General features: G+C 45.1%; 1 protein-coding gene across 1 annotated transcript in view; it reads left to right on the forward strand.

Moving 5' to 3' along the window:
• Nucleotides 1–6,898: 6,898 nt before the first annotated feature.
• Nucleotides 6,899–23,057, forward strand: part of LOC130255618 (TGF-beta receptor type-2-like) — a 29,284-nt gene continuing 13,125 nt past the window's right edge. Inside the window, exon 1 of the mRNA XM_056496528.1 lies at nt 6,899–7,106. Coding sequence (XP_056352503.1) covers nt 7,055–7,106 — 52 coding nt within the window. The 5' untranslated portion in view covers nt 6,899–7,054. The remainder of the gene's footprint in view (nt 7,107–23,057) is intronic.

Consider the following 23,057-nt stretch of genomic DNA (forward strand, 5'->3'; position numbering starts at 1 on the left):
GAAGACCCCATGAATTAATATTTGGCGTCTGGTTTCTATTCTGTTGTCTTCAATGTTTATTCAACTTTTCCTCAGATTGTTTGAACTGATACCTCGATCTATCCTTTCCCACCCCTCCACCACTGTAGCTGTATGGAGTTTCCCAAGCTTTTCCACAAAACGCTTTCTTAAAACAAAAGTTTTTTACAAGTATGTGAACTGTGATTTGTCCTCTGAATAGGCCTGATTTAAGATTTGTTTTCTAAACCCGAGGTCCAGTTTAGATGTAAAAGCACGATTGCACATTGTAAGACACAGTCTGTTTTTCATTAAGCTATGGTTTTCTTATGTTTACTCAAGATGTACATCAAGATACATACCTTGTATCAATTACACTTGCATTTGCAGCATGTGCATACTGAAATTTTTCTGATCCCTATCAGTTATATAATGGAAATATTTATGTGAAAATCATGCAGGATATCATACTTTGTACTAAATATTTTTATTATGGAAACAACATTATCAATAAAGTATGGTAATATATTGTAGGTCTGACATTCTATGATTTCAAAAACAATTTTCATCTTTGAATTTTCTTCATACTACTACAAGATGTGGAGAAGAGTTAAAACATTACATATATAGGATGAGGGGAGTGATAGAAGTGCCCAAATCAAGATGACTGGGAGCCTGGGTACCCCTCGCGTACATTACAGCCTGGAGAGTTCAGAGGAGTGTGAGACATCTTGAAAAAAACGGTGTGAAATGGAGATATCTTCCATAAGCACCAAAGTCTCCAGCAAAGTCCTCTTCCTGAGCCACATTTCCCTACCTCAGCCTGCAAAGTGGGATAACAGTATTTTCTCACAGTACAGCACTGCTCTCAAGAGAACTTCCAGGACTTGTGGTACTTTGATCAAAATAAGCTGAAGAGCTTCCCCCCTCCCCTAACTAGGCACAACCACTCATGCACCCAGGGTCTCCCTGGACCCCCTTTTGTCAGGATGTGAGTCCAATCTCCTGCAGGCCAATCTAACCAGGACACTCTCCTGCTCTTCAGCATCTTCACTAGGGCAGCATGTTCCTTATTCCTCAACTTTAAGGAGGCAAACTACTCAACTTCCTACCTACAAATCCCTTCAGTCTCTGAAGCTGCCCTGACTCCCATTACAGTCTCTGGAGAACAGGGAACTCCATCTTTTCTGCTCTGTAAATCTATTTGTTTGAATTGTACTGTTACACTGGATAAACTGCTTTTTGATGGAAGAAAGATAAGCAAGGAATATTACCTTATAAACTGTCTTCCTGGTGTTTTTTGTAATGTTACATGTTCTTATTGGGTCTTTCAGCAGCCTGTGTTGCTCTAGCAAACAATACACCTTAAAAAAAAAAAAAGCCATATTAATGGGAAATACTTCCAATATTTTCCTGTTTGTCATAACATTATTTATCAGTATCTTCGAGTTCCTCATCCTTCAACTTCTTAGAAATAGTTGGATTTAAAATATAATAAAATCACCACCACCAACCATCATGCTGCTAAGGACAGAATGAAAACACCTAAAGCAGTGGCTCTGCTTTGCATCTGTCCTGCAACACCCGCAGCCTTTCAGTAACCTCAGGAAGAGAGAGTGAACCAGCCAATATTCTTGCTGAGTGTGTATCCTGTGCAGGATCTGGCTGTGCAAAACAGGGAAGTTCAGGATAGCAAATTCGCAGAGGGACACCCTGGAGCTGAGAACCCACCACACATATTTTAGCTGATAATTTTTAGGGTGCTTCTAGCCCACTCCCAGGGACTGGCCACCCCTCACAACTCCCAGTTTAGCTGCTATTGAAAAAAAACCCCACATGTGCCTGCCTTAATGCTGCCTTGTAACACAAGCCAAAGCAGGAAGGCCAGGAGTTTCTCTTCAAAAGCACATTCCTGATCCATGGTTCAGGCTCCTGGATCCTATCATAGTTTCACTACCAGTAATAATAATGCAAAGATCATGAGTCAGGCTGTCAAACTGCTCCTACTTCCCTCTATAGACTAATTCCTCCAGAACTGAAGGTGTTTGCTCTCCAGAGGCATCCAGCAGCCAAAGTGATGCCAGGCTGTGCCCTTGGTCCTCAAAGGCAGATCCTCACTAAAGACCCTGCATCTGTCTGCATGTGATGTCCTTGGTGTGTGATGGATGCAGCAGAAAACAGTGCTTGCTTAGGATCCCTAAGAAAATACAGAAGAAGAATTAATGTCAAGAAACTATCAGTAAAATGCATGAGTAGCTGCTTCAGCATGGCAGAGTGCAGGTGGAAAAATAGGTTCCTCTTAGACATATTTCTATCATCTAAATATCTGAGTGAAATTAGTACTAAGGTGTAGGAAAACCAGCATTTTGTTAGTTTTCTAGAGAAAGAGTAGAAAAGAGATGTGGTAACTTTTGGGGTGGAGAGAATAATTCAATTTCACTCGGTCTGAAATTGTAGCAGTGGTTTCCATCCCTTTCAGCAACAGCATGTATCAGTCAGCAAATAAAAACAAGAAAACCCAAACTAATCCACATTTTTGAAAGAATCTGTACAAATACATGAACAGTAGGCTTCAAAAGCAGCTCAAAGTAAGCCATGAGAAAACTTCAAAAGAAGAAAGCCAGATGATTTGGGACAGAATTGAAGAGGAAAAAAAACAACAAGCCAACTCAATAGCATTATAAATGGTAGAGATGGATAGACCTTTACTTAACCTTGATGCAGCTTTGGTCAAGGAACCTGTTACACAATCTGAGCAGTTAGAACATAGAGACATGTTTCTGGACTATGCAAAGACTCCAGTAAAAGTCAGACATCACTTAGAAAATGCAATTATCCTGTGTGGCTACTGAAGAGGCAGCTGAGAGGCTGGAGCACAGGGAAGTTGGCAGGGCTAAGGAGAAGGGGTTGTGGAAAAGCAGACAGGGCCACCTGTGCCCCAAGGAGGCGTGGCTGTGTCCCTCAGGATGCAGTGCTGGCTTTGATTGACTCCTCATGCCATCAGATCATCAAAGGTTACCACACCACTGCTGGGACAAGCTGCAGCAGGAGAATGGAAAATGCCAAAGGTCATCATGGTATTTGGGATCCCAAGCCATAGCACCACATCCAAGATCTCAAACATCAAAACCTTGTGAAATTGAGGCAGTGCAAGGTAATGACTTTTCCCAGAGAGTGATGGGCACCCTTGGTGTCACCAGGCAATGACATTTGTATTTAGTCAGCACTCCCAGGACTGGAGCCAGTCCCTGTGAATGCAGGGTGGAGACAGCAGCTAGATTGGATCCACACTGAAGGGTTCATATTTTTCTCAGCCAACTGCTGCTGATGGCACAGTGAAAACAAGGTTATGCTTACAAGATGCAGAAGTGATGTCATTTCTGGGTTTTAATAAATTTCCAGGACAACTTGGGGTTAGTACAATATGAACACATGACATAAAAACAAATCCATACTCATGGATTTGTGCTCATATCTTAGAAGCTAAGTCCTGATCCTATCAGCTATATGTTTTCCTTAGACCTGTCTTTTAATACTTCAAGGTATAAAACAAATTCTCCCAACAACAAAGACACTCACAGACCTCATCTGAAGCCAGACATCACTATTGATATAAACAGATAAAAAAAGAGCAATGCAGATGCATCAGATATTAGTCCACATGTAATGTGCAGGCAATCAAAAGGGCAGAAGGATATATCCTGATTGCACAGGTAAACCTAACACCTTTTCTGTCATTCTGAACCCATTCTGCTAGCATCTCTGGGGCCTAGGAAGCCAGGAGGAGGTCCAGAGAAGCTCAGGAGCACTGGCCCTTACATTAGCACTGTCTGGGGCATGGTTACATGGCTCCCTTCTCTCTCTCCCTTCATTCTGCATCACATGAAGGTGATCCAGAATAATAACAGGTTTGACCCACCTGGGCCTGGCACATGTCCACCACGAGGTTATCCTGAGCAGGGGTATTTAGTACCCAGATTGGGAATTTCAAATCTATTGCTTGATTGCTAAGCCTTGCCTCCCACAGTGGAAACACAGGCTGTTTGAAACCCTCATTTAAACATATGCTGTATTGTTTCAGGTGTCCAAAGTTTCATTTTACTTCTCTAGTAAATATCTTCCAGCTCCTAAATGAGAACTTTGGGAAAACTGCTCCCACAATGCAACTTAAAAATCACCCTGCAGAGACCTTAAGTTCCTCAGCTTAAATCCAGCCTTCAGTGTGTCTTGAGTTATGAGGCTGTCCAGACCACTAATAGAGGAGCAGGGGAATTTACACCAAAAGGAATAAACAAGCCAACAATAAAAATAACCATTTATCTCTTCTTCCTCCCCAGTGTCTTACTCAAAAGGTCACTGTGCTCCTTCATGGAAGCAAAGCTCCATAATATGAATTTAGGCATTTTAGGCTAGACCCCAGAGTACTCACTTTACCCCAAGTAATTTTGGTGGATTTTTTAGTTTGAATTTTTTCCTTGGAAAAGCTCTAAGAAATAACCAGGCTCTCCAGAGCAGAGCTGGTAGTCAGGTCAGTGGGACACATGCTGAGGGTGACTCATGGCATAGTGCCAGCCTCACTTCCCTCCTCTTCTTCAGATGAGGTTTGCTTGCAATAGCCTCAGCTCAGTGGACTGAAAATGCAGGTTGCAGGAGGGTACATCTAGCTCCAGGCAATCTTACAAAAGGGCTGAACAGACAGGCAGGTTTCCCCTGCATAGAAAGCAGCTGGCAGTGCCCAGTTTAGGAAAGAAACCTCTGCCTGTGTCATCATGGCAGCTTGTTTTGCCAAGCAGAAGGTCTAACACCATATAAAAATATGTGTAACTCTTTAGGAAGAGCAGGACATTCATTGCTCCCCAAAAGTTTCCTTCCTCTTGCAGAGCTTCCTGTAGATATCCAACTTCCTTGTAAAAATGCCATTGCATGGGACAGCTACTGCCTTTGCTCTCACTTCAGGAAGATCTGGCCTCAAATCTCTCCGTAAGATTATTCTGCAGACAGGACAAAGCATTTTATAGGGTTCAGTTTGGCTCAGAAGTTGTTTGGGATTGCCTGGAATTTTTGAAAATGCAGATCCTGCAGCTCAGGGTCCCTGGCTGCAGTGACATTGTGCAGGCATCCTGCTGCCTTCCCAGGTTCTGCTGCTAAAAAAAATAATGCCCCATGCTTCTCTTGCACTTCCAAATCTCACAGCATGTTTTGTCAATGTCCACCATTGTTTAAAGCCCCTCTGGACTCCTGCTGGGGACATTATTTCTCTCCAAGTTTCATAGGCAGCAGGGGTTTCTTCCTGGTTTTAAAGGGGGCTCCCATGGATCATGAATAACCTGTGATGTTGCTAGCACAAGCCTTACCCAGTTGTCTTGTTACACACACAAGAGTTCACATCCAAAAATCCACCTGGCAGTCTGAGAAATCCATGGGCATTTTGAAATGCCCTGAATAGAGAGGGGAGAGCTGGCAGGTCACCCCAAGAAACCACCATGCACAGAGCAGCTCCAACATGAGCAGTTCCAATATGTTTGGTGGAAAATAACATCTTTCTGAGAGTTTGCTTTCTGAAAATTTGCTGATTCTTAGTCCTCAGAGGCCATGTTGGCTCAGTGGTAGCTTGGGTCAGGGGCATACAGGCATTTCCCCATGGAAGCCAGGCTGAGCTGACCTGCACCTGGGCATCCTGCAGCAAGTCAGGGCAGACCAAGCAACCCAGAGGCAGGTGTGTGTCTCCCTGGCATAGGAGACACACTTCATGTAATCAGCTGTGCCTGAACCACACCTAACATCTCCCCTTTTCCCTTTTTAAACACAGAAGAAGTGAAAACAGATACCATTATTTAACACCCTAACAGAATAATTTATGTAAATAGTTTACAAAACAACTGGAGGCAAATCAAGAGCATGATGGATATAAAGAAAGGCCTTCAAGTCCAGTGGAGGAAAACATTCACTGTAATGAGTACAAACACAAGAATACATAGGTGCACCACATATCTACCTCAAACTGATTAATGAACCAAAAAATTAATTGTAAAATGGGTAAATAAAAGGCTGGAGATTCACTGAATTAGAATACAGTGTATGCATTAAAATTAATCAATATATTTCCAGTAACTATTAAATATTATCCCTTTTTTTGTCGAAAAAGCCTTAATAACAACATCTCTTACTCTGCCACATTGATCTGAAGGATTGGGGTAGATCATAGGGCAAGAGTTTGAGGATTTTACTCCTCATTTTGCCACTGATTGATTGTGTTAACAACCAAGGCAAGTCAGAATTCTGCTATGTTTCACAGTTTCCCTTTTGTAAGTGGGATAATATTTCTTACAAGTTTTTGCAGTGCAGTTCGAGATCTTGGGGAGAAAGCTGATATTTAAATGCTCTATGTTATTATTTTAGGCCCTGATTCAGGAAAACATATATGTTTAAATCCTGCTGCTTTAATGGTTCGAAAGCACCTATTTTAGGCTAAGCTCACATTAATGTGGTCTTTCTGAAAAAGCTGCCCTAAAATTTTAATTATCCCTATTACGAATATAGCCTGTTGAAGCTTATTTAAAAGATAATTTCTAAAATAGAGGATTGGTAAAGTAGTGAATTAATGGCAGCTCAGCTTATGGAGGCATTACCTTTCATGCTTTATTCAGATGAAAGCCTCATGCAGGAGTACCCATGCCTTTTTGATTAGATGCATACAGCAGGCTCTAGGTCCCCTTCAAAGATCCTTGGGCTGTGTGGAGCCAGGAGCAGCTCCACATTGGAAAAAAAAGAAAAATCAAACTCTTTTCTCAGAGCCCCCAGCTCCCCCCTCTCATATTTGTATATATTTCGAGAGGAGAGTCAGGCTTAGTTTGTTCATCAGCTGCAGTTCCTGGGCGGACCCCACGCACAGCTGGGCTCTAGCGCTGGATCCGCCTTCCCGGCGAGGCTGAGCCGGGAGCCTCGCAAAGAGGGGCTCGGGCTTGACAGCACCGACAGAGGGGACTGGCTCCGGCGAGGCAGGATGAGCCGCTCCACGCCGTGAAACTGGGATTCTGGCTGCCACTGGGATCCAGAAATGGGGCACTGGAGGAGACCGGCTCTGCTTTCCCTACTGCTGCTCTCCTTGAGTGAGTAGAAAAATGTTTCTGGTCAGGCAGTGTTAAGCAAGATACTCAGAGAGGTCGTTTATTTTTTCCTTCCTCCAGCAAAACAGCTAATCTTTGATTTCTCCCCCGACAGCAATTAGCCAGAGGATTGGAAATAGCAGAGAGTTTAGTTGAATACTCTGCTACGATTGCAGGAGCTGCGTATTTCTCTTATGGCGAGGGGCAAGTGATTGCTTGGTGGAAAGTGCTGTGTGCTCACTTGGAGCAGCTCGCAGATGTCAGTGTTTACAGTGTAAAAATATATATGGGTCAGCATTACTTGTTGGAAGTTTTTATTTTATTGAGGGAGATTAAAAGCAACTGAAGTGCACCGCTGAACGATCTGGCTTCGACAGTGTCCAGATGTGGGGAAGTTTGCAGCTCAGAACTTTTATCAGCCCTGCTTTATGCACAGAATTAATCGAACTATTAAAGAAGGAAAGGAGTGGGGAGAGGGGGAGGAGAAGTGTCTTTGCAACAACATCTGGTTATTCGGCAAACCTTTCCAGCAGTTACGTAAAGATTTCTTTGTAATAAGTGCCCTGTTTCAGTTTTGATAGCACTTCTTCAATACTGTAGATAAAACTCTCCAGCAGCACTTGAAAATCTGCCCATCCGCGGTTTAACTTTTTCTTGTTTATATCTTGATGATTTTTTCATAACAGGGAATGTATTTGTATATAAGTGAGTGTTATATACACATCTCCTAAGTATGTGTGTGTGTCTTTCTGTATATACAGAGCCTATGCATGTGTATACAGGCACATATCCCTACAAAGGATATATTTATATATTTGCATGGACACTACTTTTTAAAGTGAACTCTTACAAACACAGACCTGGTGCCCTTGCTATACAAATTTCAATGCAACTAAAAGTCACTTTTTGCTCAGAGTCATGAAGGAGGAGGATTATAACTCCAGTGTTTTTGCATCCAAATGAAACCACTGGGGGCAGGGATCTGTATCTGCATTCACTTTACATGGGTCCCCCTATCTACAAGACCAGGGAATAAAAGCATGATTGGTCAGTAATTTGTGTGTAGGCAAACAAAACCATGGGTCCAACTGTTGAAGCAGAGAGAACCAGATGGGGAGACTTAGGACACAGAATCTGGTTGATTTTTCAAAATGTTACAGAGATCTATAGTAATTATTTTTGTAGATAATACCCTAAAGTGTGGTTTGAAATGTAGGATTCTATACTGATAACATCCTGCTAACTTAATCATATTTGAAGAAGGAATTACTACAAGTTATTATTTAAAGCACAGTCTTGGGTTGTTTTTGGTAAGAAAGAAGACCACTAATTATCCTTCAGAAATACCTAATTTTGGAGTTATCTAACTTATGGTTTCCTTTTTCTGAAAGGCAAGATTTTAATCCGAAAGAAGCCAAACCAAAACGTATCACAATTACTAAGTTCATCTGAAAGGTTATGTGAGTGATATGATGCCTCTGCACAGGGTAGAAAAATAAGCCAAGGTTTGTTCTCTGTGATGCAACTCGCCAGTGATAGATGCTTTCTGGGACTACCTTCACTTCCTTTGCATTTAGTGTTAAGATTGACCCTACAGTCATTCTGAGAAAGTGAAAGCACTTAAGGAGCCTACTTTACACTGACATTAAAAGAGAAGGGAAGGACTAGTTCCCCAAATCCCCCAAATTGACAGAATATGCACATTCAGCTGTTCTTCAAGCAACAAATCATACCACTCACCCAGCCTCTCTTTAAAGAGTGACAGTGCTGGTTTTGAGGCAGCAGCAGAATCATTCCTCTTAGCACAGAGGTTTAGGACTTGCCACACTTGCCATGTGTCTCTGTTATGCCAGAATAACTCCAGCTGGGCATTTGTAAGGACCTTGCTGCTGTCCCTAAGTCTTTACCCAGGGCAGCAGAGCCCCCAGCCTGTGCTCCATGCTGCCTGTCTATGCCTTTAATCCCCAACACGAGTGAATGGCCATCACACAGCACGTCTGATCACTTCAGCTCATGTGCAGCGGATAAAAAGGGCTGCAGTCTGGCAGAACACTGAAATTCAGATACTGGATTTCCCTAATGCTCCATAGCCAGCCCTATCAAGGCTTCAAAATATCCAGCCTGAAATTTCTCCTCAGTGGCAGTGCCTGCTGGAGGGCAGCATTTTTACATGGCTTTCTCAGCAGAAGGTGAAGACAGGAGCTGTAGTTTCACCACTGCTAACACAAACTGTCACACAGGTGAGCAGAGAATCCTTCCAGGACAAAGCTGGTCCAGTCCTTTACTTACCTGGACCAGCACAGAAAAATACAAAGATTATTCAGAACTGGAAAACTGTCTTACAGGGGGGAGATTGAGGCTTTCAGTGCATTTAGATTGGCCAGGAGGGAGCTGGAAGGTGAGCAGGCTTCTACAGCCAGGTCCTGGGAAAACATTTTCTGGCAAAGGGGCTCCTCTTCTATAGGACAGAGATAAAACAAGATGTACACACTGGAAGCTAAAATGGGGCACTTTTGTGTTGAGGCACAATACACTAAAGTTGGTCCAGCAGGTAGTTGCTCAGGCTTGGGATATGGTGGATATTTGTTGTTCAAAGCCTTTAAGACAACCTGCTTGGAACTCTATAATCCACATAGAAACTAAAGACTTGTTATCAGGATTACTGTATTGTGCACATGGAAACACTCTGGCCTTAAAAGTAGGAATTAGGAGGTTTCCTGCCCTGTTTTCTATGAATGTTGGGAAATTGTGCTCTGTCTGTCAGGAGCAGGGCTCACTTCCAGACAAACAGGCATGGGGCTGAGCTCAATCACATCTCACAGAGGGGACAGCAAAGCACCACAGCCCTTTAACCTGTGGAGATGGCCTCAAGAACATGAGCTAAGTGTCACTGCTGTGACAACAGCTCTCAGGCTAGTGAACAGCCCCAGGAGCCTGGCAGAGTCTTTGTGCATCCAACCTCCAAAAGAGGATGTGAAACTCCAAACCTGCCAAGGCACTTACCAAGAGGGAGAGCAAGCTGTACCCCCTGGGCTCTGGTGAGGTTCCTGAGAAAGAGAAAGAAGATTTTTGAAATGAGGTGAGGTTGCAGGTCTGCTACCCCAAGTCCAGAGCTCCCAGCTCCTGGGGTTTGTGTCTGCTTCCCTACAACTTGGTCTCCTGTTAAAAATACCGGTCCGCTAAAATATCCTACAATTTTTGCCAGGACTCCTGGGCTCCCCTTGCTATGGTTGATGGCTCTACAGAGAGTGCTTTTGAGGAGTTATCTCCTGGTGGACTGGTGACTTTCTGAAGTCACATTCTCTTTCCTTCCTGCAAAAACTGTTCCCCCAGTGAGCCTCTTCAGCTAAATATATAGAGCGTATAGAATTCATAAATCAGGATAGGGAGCTCCAGGGCTGTCAGAAAAGCATCTCTGGCTTTTGATCTGCTCAAGAAATCTCTGACCTATCCCAGGCTCCTCAGGCAGCTTGTTCAAGAAGTTGGCCTCTTATTTCTGAGGTCACCAGAGATAAAACCAGAGGTTGTAGTGCCACCAAAAAGCCAGCCTGCTCCTCAGGCAGGGGATCTCTTTGGATTGAACCCCAACACCAATGCATGCAGAATTTAGGAACACTGGGTCAAACCTGAGCTGGTGAGAGGAAGAGGGAAGGAAAAAGACAAAGGAATAGTCACCCTTCTTTCACAATTCACAGGCATTTGTAGAAAGGAGCTTTGTGGGTCCAAGGACCAGCCAGAGCAGCAGAGCAAACCTCTCCTCCAGGCTAAGCAGCATGTGGAGATGGGCACTGCCCACCCCAGGACACAGGGCTGGTTATGACAATCTGTGTCAAGTCACACCATGTTTTGCTCTCACAGTGATTTAAGACAGCCAAAACACCAAGGAAGAAATTGCCACCCTCAAAAAGCTCTGAGGGGCTGCCAGAGCCCCACGTAGGCTCAATGCAGGTAGCTGGGTTGGGAGCAGGCACAGGATTGCCCTGCCTGAAGGAGAAACTTATGCATCCTACCATGAGGCTAAATAAGAACAAAGCTGTACAAATTCTCCAGTTAGGAAAAAGAATGGAAAGCACAAAAAAAACCCTGACAATGCAGAACTGGAGCACTCTGCAGTGATGCAAATGCCATGAGACTCAGCAAGGAAAGCGATGGCTTATTTTCAATTCACCTTTACACATCTCCAAATCTGATGCTACAGCTTCAGCCCTTGGTGTGAAATAGATTAACTGAAGGTTAAGAAGAGTGGCAGTGTACAGCTATGTGAGATGAATGAAAACCAGACTTTCCTCTCCCCTTGCACCTCCAGCTTTGCTCAGACTTGAGATAGGCTAGTCATCAATAAAGCTGACCATCAGTAAAGCTTCACTCTGTATTTTAATATGTGGAAAGAAGTACTTTTAAAAATATTCCATACAACTCAAAATTAAAACATATAATTTTCCAACAAAAAAAAACAAACAACAAATACAAAACTGATGTTTACTGGTATTTTACTGATGTTATCACTATTTAATGATGGCCACAAAGACATTTTTGTGTACTAGTAGTAAATAAGTTTAGCCAGCTGCAATCATGATACTTGTTATTCCCATTAGAGACAGAGTTCTGGGCAGATGTATCCCACGTATTCACTGAATATGCAGGAAGCAAACATTGGCACTAAAAACAGGTGACTGGGGCCCTTTATTCTGAGAAAGAATTCCACTCTACTGCCTATACTCCACAGCTTTATATTGCTCTGTGATTTGCTCTGTTGAGTTTATTTCCTCAGGACATTGTTTTCCTCTCCCCTTAGTGATAACTCTTTGCAATAACATTTGCTTTCAGCCAGGCTCCACAGTGTTGCAACTTGCCATAAACTAATGAACTCTCCCATAGATTGTCGTGTTTTCAAGGAAGTGCAACATCTGATCCTTTTATTAAAAAAAACAGTCCCACCAAGGAGACAAAATCAGCAGCTCCCACACACTCTGCTCTTTTCTCATCCCGAGTTCAGTGCTGTGTGCCAAGTGAAAGCCTCGTGCTGGAAGGGGCCTCCATGCAGAAGGGAGATAACACCACTGATGGCTGCCTGCCCTATCAAACCTACATTATGTCCATGCTGGACCCCAACTGTGGGATAACATTTCCTTAGGGATCTTCAGGGGGGGAGTGAAGGAGTGGCTGAAAGCTGTCTTGGCCCTGCTTGCATGTTCTTCCCTGAATTCAGAGTCAATTCCTGTGATCCTGCCTCTGGAAACTATCTGCAGTGTCCATCAGAGTCATATTTCTTCTTCTTCAGTTAGTTCATCTGATTGTTACATCCCATGTAGGGTTGAAACTCTGCTGCCAGTTTCTGGTAACTGTCAAAATTTTAGGAGAAGTGGGAGAGCCTTCTTATCATGCAATCCCCTCTGCAGCCCATGCTCCTACCAATTATGAGGCTCCAAGACTTAACCTTTCATGGAGCTGTTGCACTGCAGTGTTTTCCTTCCCACTGATAAGCCAGGAACAAATGACAGCTGATTTATACTACAGCAAATTCAAAGTGGCATGGGTCATTAAAGTATCCAGCTGTGACCACAGCCTGCCAGGCTGTGCTGGACTGAGGGCTATGCCATGTGGGCTCTAGCCACTGCATCCTGCAGTGCCATAACTCACTATGCACCCCATCAGAAAGATGTTGCCAACGTGGATTCACACTGTGACCAGCAGGTGTGAAAATACAAAGAAAAATTTCTTCACTTTTCCTGCAAAATCAGTCACTCAGGTCTCTTCTTGTGAGTGCCATGACTACAAGTTCTTCTGGTGCATTTACAATGAACACTGGTACAGATATTGCTTTTAAAAGCTCCTTTGCTGTTTCCAGGTGGATTGTTTAATAAACTGCTGTCCCTGCAGAATGAACGCCTGTGCCTGCCTTGAGTGTTTGACTGAGCAGGTTGCCAGTCAATGCAGCTGGAACACGATGAGGAACATCTGTTTGATGTTGCTTGATAAAACTTCCTGCCTTGGAGACTCTAAACACCAGCATCCAGCATGGAAGAAACTGAATCAGCTGCTGTCTTGCTGCGTAAAGCATTTTTTCCATGCTAGATCTATCCCAAAATTAGTCCCAACCAGTCCATGATAGCAAACAAGACCCTTCTTCTTACAATGGGAAGTGACACAGAGACCCACAAGCTCAAGCTGTTGAATGAATCATCCTGCTCCAAATAGAACCAGGGTACAAGCATCACAGAAATAAGACCAATGGATCCCCTGGGATCTCAGTTCTTGCCATGCCTTTAATATGTCAAAAGGCACTTAGTGAAAGAAAATGTAGACATTCCCACCAGAGGCAGAAGCTATTAGCTTGGGGGTGAGGTCTCAGCAAATATTTACTGTGGTATTGTACATGTGCCATGTGCTCACCTGTTTGTAGAACATTATCATGGTGTCTGAGCCTTCCTTTCACCCTTGCCAGGGCTACCAGCTCTGCAGCAGGCTGTGGCTTGGGAGGCAGCTCTTGGGCACAAGTACTGCTCAGCAAATTCAGACTGTGGAGTGTCTCAGAAGGTGTCCAGAGGCAGGATGCTGAGTTAAAAAGACAAGGCACTACTGCAAAATGATGAGACCATGGAGTAGGAGATAGTGAATAGAGAACATTCCCACTTTGTCAGTTCTTCCATGCTGGAAGAGCAGCTTTGTCCCTGAACCCCATCTCCAGCTGCTGAGTCTCCCTGGAGCTGTGCTGCACTTCTGGGAATCTTCTCCTTCTCCTGCTGGGGGGATCTCTTGAAAGGCATTGCAAAGACACACAAGCTCCTGTTACTTCTCTATGCAAAGAATAAGCACTTCAGGCTCTGTCAACGAGACTCTTGGTTCCATTCCTGAAAACATTCCTTTCCAAAACCCTGGTGCCCCTGCCCTCCTGCAACAGCTCTCTGCTGCTTTAAAAAATGGAAAATATTCAATTTGAATTCAACAGTAGTGGCCAGTGCATTTTGGTAATTTACAACACAAGCTCCTGAAAAGATATTTTTTAACAGATGAAGAAGGGTGTGAAAGAGAAAAACACACCATCTATTTACATACTAAACATGGGACATTTCAGGGGAAGGCATAAAGTTTTTAGCATCTCTAACCCAGGCTAGCCTCAAGTTCCCTCTGATAGAACAAATTACTTAATTGCTGTTAGATCTGGCCTAAATGAGGGCAAAATTCAACTCTACACAATAATTTTAGCAGACAAAAAGAACTGGCAGTGTTGGAAAAAGTTGATGACAATACATGGATGGGGAGTTCACAGAACATCTCTTCCCCAGCAGCTTGTCACAGTCCCTTGCAAGCCTTTTTTCTCCTTGGGAATCAAAGTAATACAAATGCAAAAAAATACAAACTGGTCAATCATAAGGAGTCCAACCAGAGATGAAGAGCAGCAGCCCCAGTCCAATGTCTCTTTGTGGGCTCATCAAAGACCTTCTAGCAGATGGGAAACAGAATGTGTGCCAGGAATTTCAAACACTCCTCAGGAAGTTCATCTAAATCATCAGTAACCCATTTGCACTTAAAACAGAGCAAGCCCTGTTGCCCAAATGTGACCCAGATAATGTTTCTGACGTGTTTACCTCTTTGGATGGTATCCTTCAATTTCAATTCCATCTATTCACAGAGATCCAGGATTCATGCAGAGCCTGAAAAATATACAGAAAATTGAATTCCAAAGCATAATGTGATGATAATAGTTTAAAAAAAAATCCTGACTGCTGCACAGTAGTTTTGCTTGGCTGGCAGTGGTTTAGGCAGAGCAATGTCTGCTACCAACTTGCAGCTCACGTGGTTTTGCTACTTGGTTCATTGCTGCTGCTTTTTCTGTGTAAAAGTGGGGACTCATGACTGCTGCCTCTGAGAATGAGCTGCAGAAACTGCAGTTAATTGAGATACAGGATAGACTGTTGATGCCTCTGCAGAAAAAAGAACAATAAAAATTATGGCAACAGCAGAGTGGATTTGGTTGACTGTTGCATTCTGCCACTCAGCTCTCAGACCTAAAAGTGCCCTAAGATCCTCAGCAATTCCTGCAGCAACTTGCAATGAGATGAGCTCAAACCCCCCATGCGTGGCCAGGCAGTGACTCCTGCTCCCAGGCACTGTGGGAGGTGGGAGAATGGACTTATTTTTAAGATAATCATTTAGTCAAAACCAGATCACTGCAAAGTACTCTTCAAAGGGCTGAAATCTCAGAGCCCTCTGAAAACATGGCATGCAAATCCCCAGTCATTAGAGGGCAACTTTCCCTGGGGATGTGCCAGCTTAGCCCTCTGCAAACCCCACTGGCAGACTGGGATGTGCTGATAATGCATTGCCTCACCCTGCAAGGCCCCAGATAAGCAGAGGTGCTGGCAGAGCTGCTAAAATTACTTATGAACTGCTGAAACTCAGCATTTCCCCACCTCCTCAGACCTGAATAAATGGCTTTGCTGTCCATCTGACAAAGAGGAATGGCAGGTTCCCCTCGTGTGCTCTGGCAGGGGGCCATGCTGTGATGCTGGTGCAGGTCTCCACACTGTATCCATGGTTTTCTCTTGGGCTGACCCCTGGCTGTGTGGATTTTTTCCCTCCCAGGCACTTCAGGCAGTGCTGCTGGCTTGGCTTGCTCTCTCTAGGCTTATCCAATACAACACAGGGGTGGAAAGGACAGCAGAATTCAGGCACAAGAAAGAAATGGGGACATAGGAGCAATGAAAGGGACTTGTTGCCAAACAAGGTTGCACCTTCAGACGCAGGATGGCTACAAAACTTGGTTTGTGTCATAGCTCTCCTCATCTGACATTCATAGCCCAGTGGCTGACAAATGCCTAAAGGGATAAGTACAGGTATTACCAGGCAAACTCACACCTGCTTTATCTGGCCTGGTCATGGCTCTGGAGGTACTGGCCATAATTACACAGCAACACACAACTCCCAGCAGGCAGGGAGTAAAAAACACCCAAAACCCACTCTTAAGCTGCTGTCCTGAGCAATGTGAGGGACATTATTATGAGTATTAACCTTCTGTTCTAATCCTCAACTCTCCTTTGAGCCATATTTTCGAGGAAGGATGCAGAGCACCCCTGCTCATTTCCCAAAGGAATAAACTAACATCCAGAAGAGGGGACAACCCCTAACTTTTGAGTTTTCTCCTTGTTTTAGGACAGCTTTCCTCATCTAACAGGTCAGCACAAGGATAGGTGCAGTGGTGACACCACACAGAGCTGTGAGCTTGCCCACCAGCATTGCCCTGGCTGTCCCACCCTGCCCCTTCACCTCACTCAGATCACAGCTTGGTGTCACCTTCATGTGCAAATTCCAGCCCAACAACTGGCAAATGATGTTACATGGTCCATGAGCCCAGCCAGGTCTAATACAGCATTTCATCTTAATTGGACTTAGCTTCTTGCCCAGGTGAAGCTTCTTGCAACCAGGTTACCCCCAGCCACCAACTTCACTGATATTTCAGTGAAATGTGTCAGTGAAGTGGACCCAGAAATACACACACCATTTTCAGACATTGCTGAAAGTTTCAAAGGCACTGAGGAACACAAATGAAACAGTGCAAAGACACTACTGTCTATTCCACATTCCCCAATTCTCAGCTCATCATCTCTGAATGCAATGGCATTAACAGGAAATGTTGTCCATGACACCAGAAGGCAAGTTCTCCTGAAGGAGCTTGAGTTCAGAATCTAATGGGGGTATAGTTTTTGCCTCACCTGATATTTACAGTCCTTCCAAAGCTCAGCAAGGGCAGAACATCTTCCTTGTCATGTTGGGCTGGGTCCTGCTGGGCTTCAGGACCTCAGGACTGCAGGGTTGACTTGCTAAAGTTTTTCAAACTTTAATGCCAAACTTTCTTTGGTGAGTAATTTTCACATTTTGAATTCCATAGCTGAAAGACAAAAAATAGGCAAGTGTTACATATTTTGAGGCACAGGAGAAATCAACAAACTTGCTTAAAAATATTTAAGTAAAATAAACTTCATCTTAATAATTTTTCCTCATAACACATTGTCATATTCCATGTGCAATTTTTCCATAACTCTTTTCTAATGGGTTGCATGAGAGCTTGGATGCAAATTAACCATGAGGAGATGGGAAAGATCCTCCAGGAATTGCTCTGCATGTGGAAATGGATTTCAGTTTAGCCACTTCAGAGCAATTTTTTTGTTTACTTTCCACTGACATGAAATCAGCCACGATTGCATCGCATGCGGGTTTGGTTAGCCAGTTACATAATGCTTAATAAATCCAAGAGAAATAATATAAAACACATCACCCAGTCTGGGAAGAGGAGCAGTGTCTCAGTCAGTGTCACCAGCCAGCCTGAGCCAGGCATCAGTGAAGCTGATCCAGGCTGGGGGGATGCAGGGTTGTGCTGTTGCATGATGAGTGTGATCAGAGAAAATGCTTGTGGCACGTGTGGAGTCCTGGAAGTCAGACAGATTGTGTGTGATGGACAGGGTCCATGGAGAAGCAGAGCTCACACCCTCTCAGGGAGGGCAGCTCACCCCACCCTGCAGGGCAAGGCAGGCACGTGCTGCAGCTCCAGCTGGATCTGCTGCTGTGTAAGGAATTACCTCACCCCAGTCATGCTCCTCCCTAAAATCATAACGGGCCTGTAAGCTGAGAGAGGGAGATTAGGTGGTTAATTATTTACACAGATTATTTCTGCACCGGTGTGTGGAGGAGAGAGAAGGTTTCACTGGTGGTCCCCTGGGAGGGGGAAGGAAGGGAGACGACCCAGGATGGGGCTGCCAGGCTAAACACCAAACGGTGCTGCTGATTCAAACCCAAAAACAGTGGGTGTAGGAAGACTGAAGGTACCTCTGGCCTGCAGTGCCAGCGCTCTGGCTGTCCCAGGAAAGCTGTCCAGCCCACAAGTGTATTGCTCCAGAAACACAGCACTGCTGTGCCTGGAGCAGCTCTTGGCCTCCTTTCCCACATTTCCCCGCCTGCTCTGCTCCCCCCTTTGCTTCTAGTCCCAGAGGAGACCTGCTGGTGCTACACCCACGCCGTGGCTAACTTCCAACAGAGGAAAAGCTGGGGAGGAAGGGGTTAATTACTACAGGCGCAGCACAAGCCAAGCCTGTAAGTGACTCCCTATTGCTATTTCGAAAAGAGGCTGCCTGGAAAGGAAAAAAAAAAAAAAGAGGTTTACTTTACAACCGTCATTATTTCATCTGCAGAGTTTATACAATGGAAAATAAAAGCCAGGGTACACGAAGTCAAATAATTTCTGTTTCATTAATGGTATGGAAATCGTTTTGTTTTTATAGGGGAAAAACAAATGTGAACTTGATGTGTGTGTGTGTGTGTGTGTGTGTGTGTGTGAGCATGCAACTCCCTTCATTGCAAAGGGCAGAGCAGTGAAATCCAGAAATAAAAAATGACTCAGAGGCCGTAGGACCTATGAGTCAGTTGAGCTGTTGTTGTTTTTAAACATAAGCGAGAGCACAATATGGCAAATAATTGCCCCTGCAGCGCCCCCGCCGCCGGCATCCCCCGGGACACGGGCTGTCCTGCCAGCCCCAGCCCCGGACACCGACCGGACCGCCACAGAAACGGGCTGGAGCGGGGCTTGTCCCAGCAGGAGCAGCCCCGGGGGCCGGAAAGTGAAATCTGTGAAAGGAACCTGAGATCCGCTCAGAGGGGACGGAGGACACGAGTGGCTCCCCTGTCCCCACCCAGACATCAACTGACCAAAATCAAAGAGAAGCTGCTCTGGCCAAATTCTCCCTGCCAAGTGCCAGGCATCTCCTCACACCGGCATTCCAGCTTGCCTGGGTGTTGCTGGCTTTGTTGGATCACATCCCCAGTGTTGGGGTACCTCAGTGCTAAACATCCCCACGCCCCAAAAGCAGAGCCATTGCACTGATACACAGAAAACCTGTGAAAGGCACCCGAGAAATACCGGAGATTACCAAAGCAGAAGGAGGACAGCAATCTGCAGAGCTTATCCCTCCCCTGGGTGAAGTTAGATCATGATGTAATTTAAGCATCTGAAAGAGACTGGAGAAGCCTCCTGTTATGATCCATACCCAATTTACTTTGTAATGGGACTAAGCAGTATTTGCTAAACACTGAATTTAAAGGGATATTTTCACAAAGGAAAAAACAAGAGGTAGAATAAGTCAGTTACCAGCCTGTTTGAAGAAGGTCCAAGCAAACCAGAAATGTATACTGCATGTCTTCCTGGCTCTGGAAGAACTGGTGTCTAACACAATCAAAATCAGTTCTTTATTCACCAGGAAACATTTCTGGCTCATTCCTTGCTCCATACTGTACCCTGCCAAATGCAGTATTTATTATGCAGGACGATGTGGGACCACATACCTGAGGGTGGAGCCTGGGTTGGTTCCCTGATCCAAATGCAGAACTGATGGATTTCCTGGGAGAGCCACTGGCTTGTGCCTTACAGAGGCAAAAACTGGGATATTAAGTTTTTCCAGCTCCATTGGTCTGCTCTACCTCTCCTACAAAGATAAAGATACAGTGAAAGATACATATGGATGGAGAAGAGCAGGCTGACACTAAAAACCTCTTTGGTCCAGGAGTTGAAATCAGCACCAGACCCCACTACTGGAGAACAGGAGTCTGCTGGAGGAAACTGAGCTGCACCCAAAATAGAACTACAATACTTTGAGGTCTGGTTCTGGGGAGGTTCTGCAGCACAGCAGGATGCTGCAACTAGATCAGGCATTTTTTGTCAGGCCAGATCTAGCTCAAACTGACTGCAAGAAATCTGGGATCACTGTTACCCAGGTCATGCTGAACAACTTCCATGGCAATTTCTAACCCTGTACAGAGTCTCCTGGAAATCAGGGCATGGGAATTACCCTGATGCCCAGCTGTGGCACTGGTTGTTGCCTCATGGAGGAGGCAGCTCAGGAGAAAGCTGGTGATGGGGAACACCTGGTGCTCTCACATGGGTCAGGGAGAGAGCAGAGCCCATCAGCTCTGCAGTTGGATTAATCTTAAAAACAAAGTACTGCATATAAAAGGGAAGGAATTTGTTTGTTCTCATAATAATTTTATGAGAGGCTCTGTTATTGCATGCTTGTGTCATTAACCATGGATAGAAGCCCACAGCAAAACCTAATCCTAAACCTGGCAGCAGACACAGGGCTCGCTGAGGAGCCCGGGCTCACCCAGGTGGGAAAGCAGGTCCCAGTGCAGGTGGTGTTTCCATCAGGGCATCTATCTGGGGGTTTCCAGGAAGAACAGGGCTGCAGGGTTAGTTAGAGCTGCTCCCCAGTCCTGTGCCTAAGTGCACTGATGATTAAATAAAGCAAAGAGCATCTCAGATAATCCCCCAGCCTTAGTCTCTCCCAGTGCAAAGCCTGGGGATTACAGGTTGACTGACTTGCATGGAAAAGGTGATGCAGGGGCTCCCAGAGCCATTACAGTAACAGCAAGCTGGGCAGCCCTTTGTGATTGCTGAAATAGTGTCAGCCCCATCCCAGGTGCTAGGAAATATGCAGAAAAGAGGGGATAGACCTCACTGTAGAGCATTTGCGACCTAAAAATTACCAATTTTTCTTTGTCCTTGAGAAATACAAGCAATGTAAGGACAGTTATCACAGCAAGACAGAGCATGATCTGAAGGTCCTATAATGGAGGTCCTGTGTAACAAAAGCCTTGGTCCCCTTCCACCTTGTGGAGGGGAGAGCTGGGAGCAGGGATAAGGGTTCTAGCACCTTGCTCCAAACACATTCCCTTAAGCCCATTTTGGTGTTTAGCTGCCCCAAAGAATCATGTCAGGGAGAATATTTGGGAACTGAAAGTATTCATTCTGCCCTTCAGTAGAAATGCATTTCCTGACCTTGCTTGGGCTATGAGGTGCCTTCTCCTTGCCTGTAACAAATGTGCTGTGCCTGCACCCCCAGGCACCCCCAGCCTGCTCCTTATTGGTTCCTCCTCCTCCTTGGGGACCACAGTGTGGGGAAAACTGGAGCCAGAGTTAGGGGCTGGATGACCCACCTGCTCCCTGGGGCTGCAGTGACAGAGAGGGGCTCACAAAATCCCCCTCTATGCTCTTACAGGTGCAGTTCCTGCTGGCAGAAAGCTCATCTGCTGCTGGTGGGTGGCAGAGATGGGACTGGGGTGAAACCCTCTTGGAAAGCTGTTTTCAATGACTCTTGTATGGGGAAGAGGTATTGACCACAGCAGTGGTGTTTCCATGGGCTGTGCAGGTGGCCAAGCAGAGGCTGTGCATGCCCTGTGGGCAATGAGAGGCTGCAGGGCTGCCCCAACATGCAGGAAAAACATCCCAGAGTCCTTGGGTGGTGGTATCACCCCTGCTGCTATTGCAGCAGAGACACAGGCACTTCTGGCATCCTTTTCCCTTTATTCCCTGACTTGAAGATCATCTCATATTCTCTCAGTAACCTCTCTGGGGTCCCAGTTATAGATACAGAAGATTTGATCCTGCTCTCATGCCCAGGAGAACAAGTCTTGCTATTGATGGGAAGCCAAGCTCACTGTGAGCCCACCTATCAGTGACTTCAAACCATCTCTGCAACTGTCACTCCACAATAACTTTGACTAACTGTACTATTTATTGGCTCACATCACATCCTTATGGCTTCAATTTATTTTTGGAAAACTCAACCCACATTTAATTAGTTTATAGTTTGTTCCAAGTTTTGCTTATCCAGCTTTTTTTTTTCCCCCTGATTTTTTTTTTTTTTTTTTTGAAGTTTGTATTTTGATGTTTAGCATTTGCCTTGGCAACATCTGGAACCCGTTTATGGAAGTGTATTGTTACTTTTACTGCTTGTGCAGCTTTATTAAATCATCTGACTATTAATATTGAAAGTGTTCATCTGGGTCTAATCAGGGCCAAGATGAGTGATGTGGCAGTTAAGTTGTACCTACGAGCTAATGGTTCAAGGACACACAGTCCTGAAGAACCTAGCAGTGGGCTTTGTGCTCTTCGTTTTAGCTTCCTGGGACAAGAAGGAGGTGGGGGGGTGAAAAAAAGAGATTTTCCTGCTCTGACCTTTCTTGGAGCAGATAACAGAATCACAGCCTGAGTTAGTTTAGAACAATTTGTCTCCAAAGAATTTTGTCCAGTTACTGCTGTATTTCTGGATCTTGTTTCCATATTTAACTCTTTCATCTGTCCTGGCTTCCCCTCTGCACAGCACAGCCAAGCCAAGATCCCCACCACATGCAGCAGTGCATTACTGGCCAGTCAGACCTTCTGCTCTGAGATCTCAAGCAAATCCTAGATATAAATAAGTAAATAACATACCTGGTGGGTATAAATATAAAAATAACCAACCTCATCCTGTACCAGCAACATCCACAACCTGGATTTGCCCTTTTGTTACTCCTCTGCAGAGCCTCCAGGTATCCCTGGGGAGATGGTGCTGAGCCAGCCTCACACCAGTGTGCTGTGAGCACAGCATGAGCCATGGATGGGTTCAGCTGAAGGGGTGAAAGAGGAATTATGGCAGGGACACCACCACAGCACAGGCTTGGGTGTGGTAGGGCTTGGGTTTGGGGTGAGAAACCAGTTTACCTTCAATTCTCTGTTCCCATGGAATTATGCAAATGGAGTCTGTAGGGTGCAGTGGCTGTTGCTGTAGGTTGAAGGCTGCACACAAATGCTGGGCTTGATTTCTGTTCCACACCCAAACTCTCATCCTTCAGTGAAGTTTTGCCTCAGACTCTGCAAGCCCTGCTCTGGCAGAGCACAGCAGGGAGGTGAGGGTGGCTCATGCAGGTGCTGCAAATCCCAGCTGGAGCCATGGATTCAGTAGCTAACCCCTGTATGGATGTGGGTAACTGGATCTCTTGAGGTCACCCACCAAATACCAGGGTGCCCCAGCAGGGCCAGGGCAGCCTCATGGATGGGGAGGATGCTGAGCAAGAGGTTGTGGGAAACATCTTCACCTCCCCTGCTCCCCCAAAACCTGGCACAACACAATCCCTGCTGAGCTGCATTTT

Source organism: Oenanthe melanoleuca, chromosome 7, assembly GCF_029582105.1.
Source record: "Oenanthe melanoleuca isolate GR-GAL-2019-014 chromosome 7, OMel1.0, whole genome shotgun sequence".
Classification (NCBI taxonomy): domain Eukaryota; kingdom Metazoa; phylum Chordata; class Aves; order Passeriformes; family Muscicapidae; genus Oenanthe; species Oenanthe melanoleuca.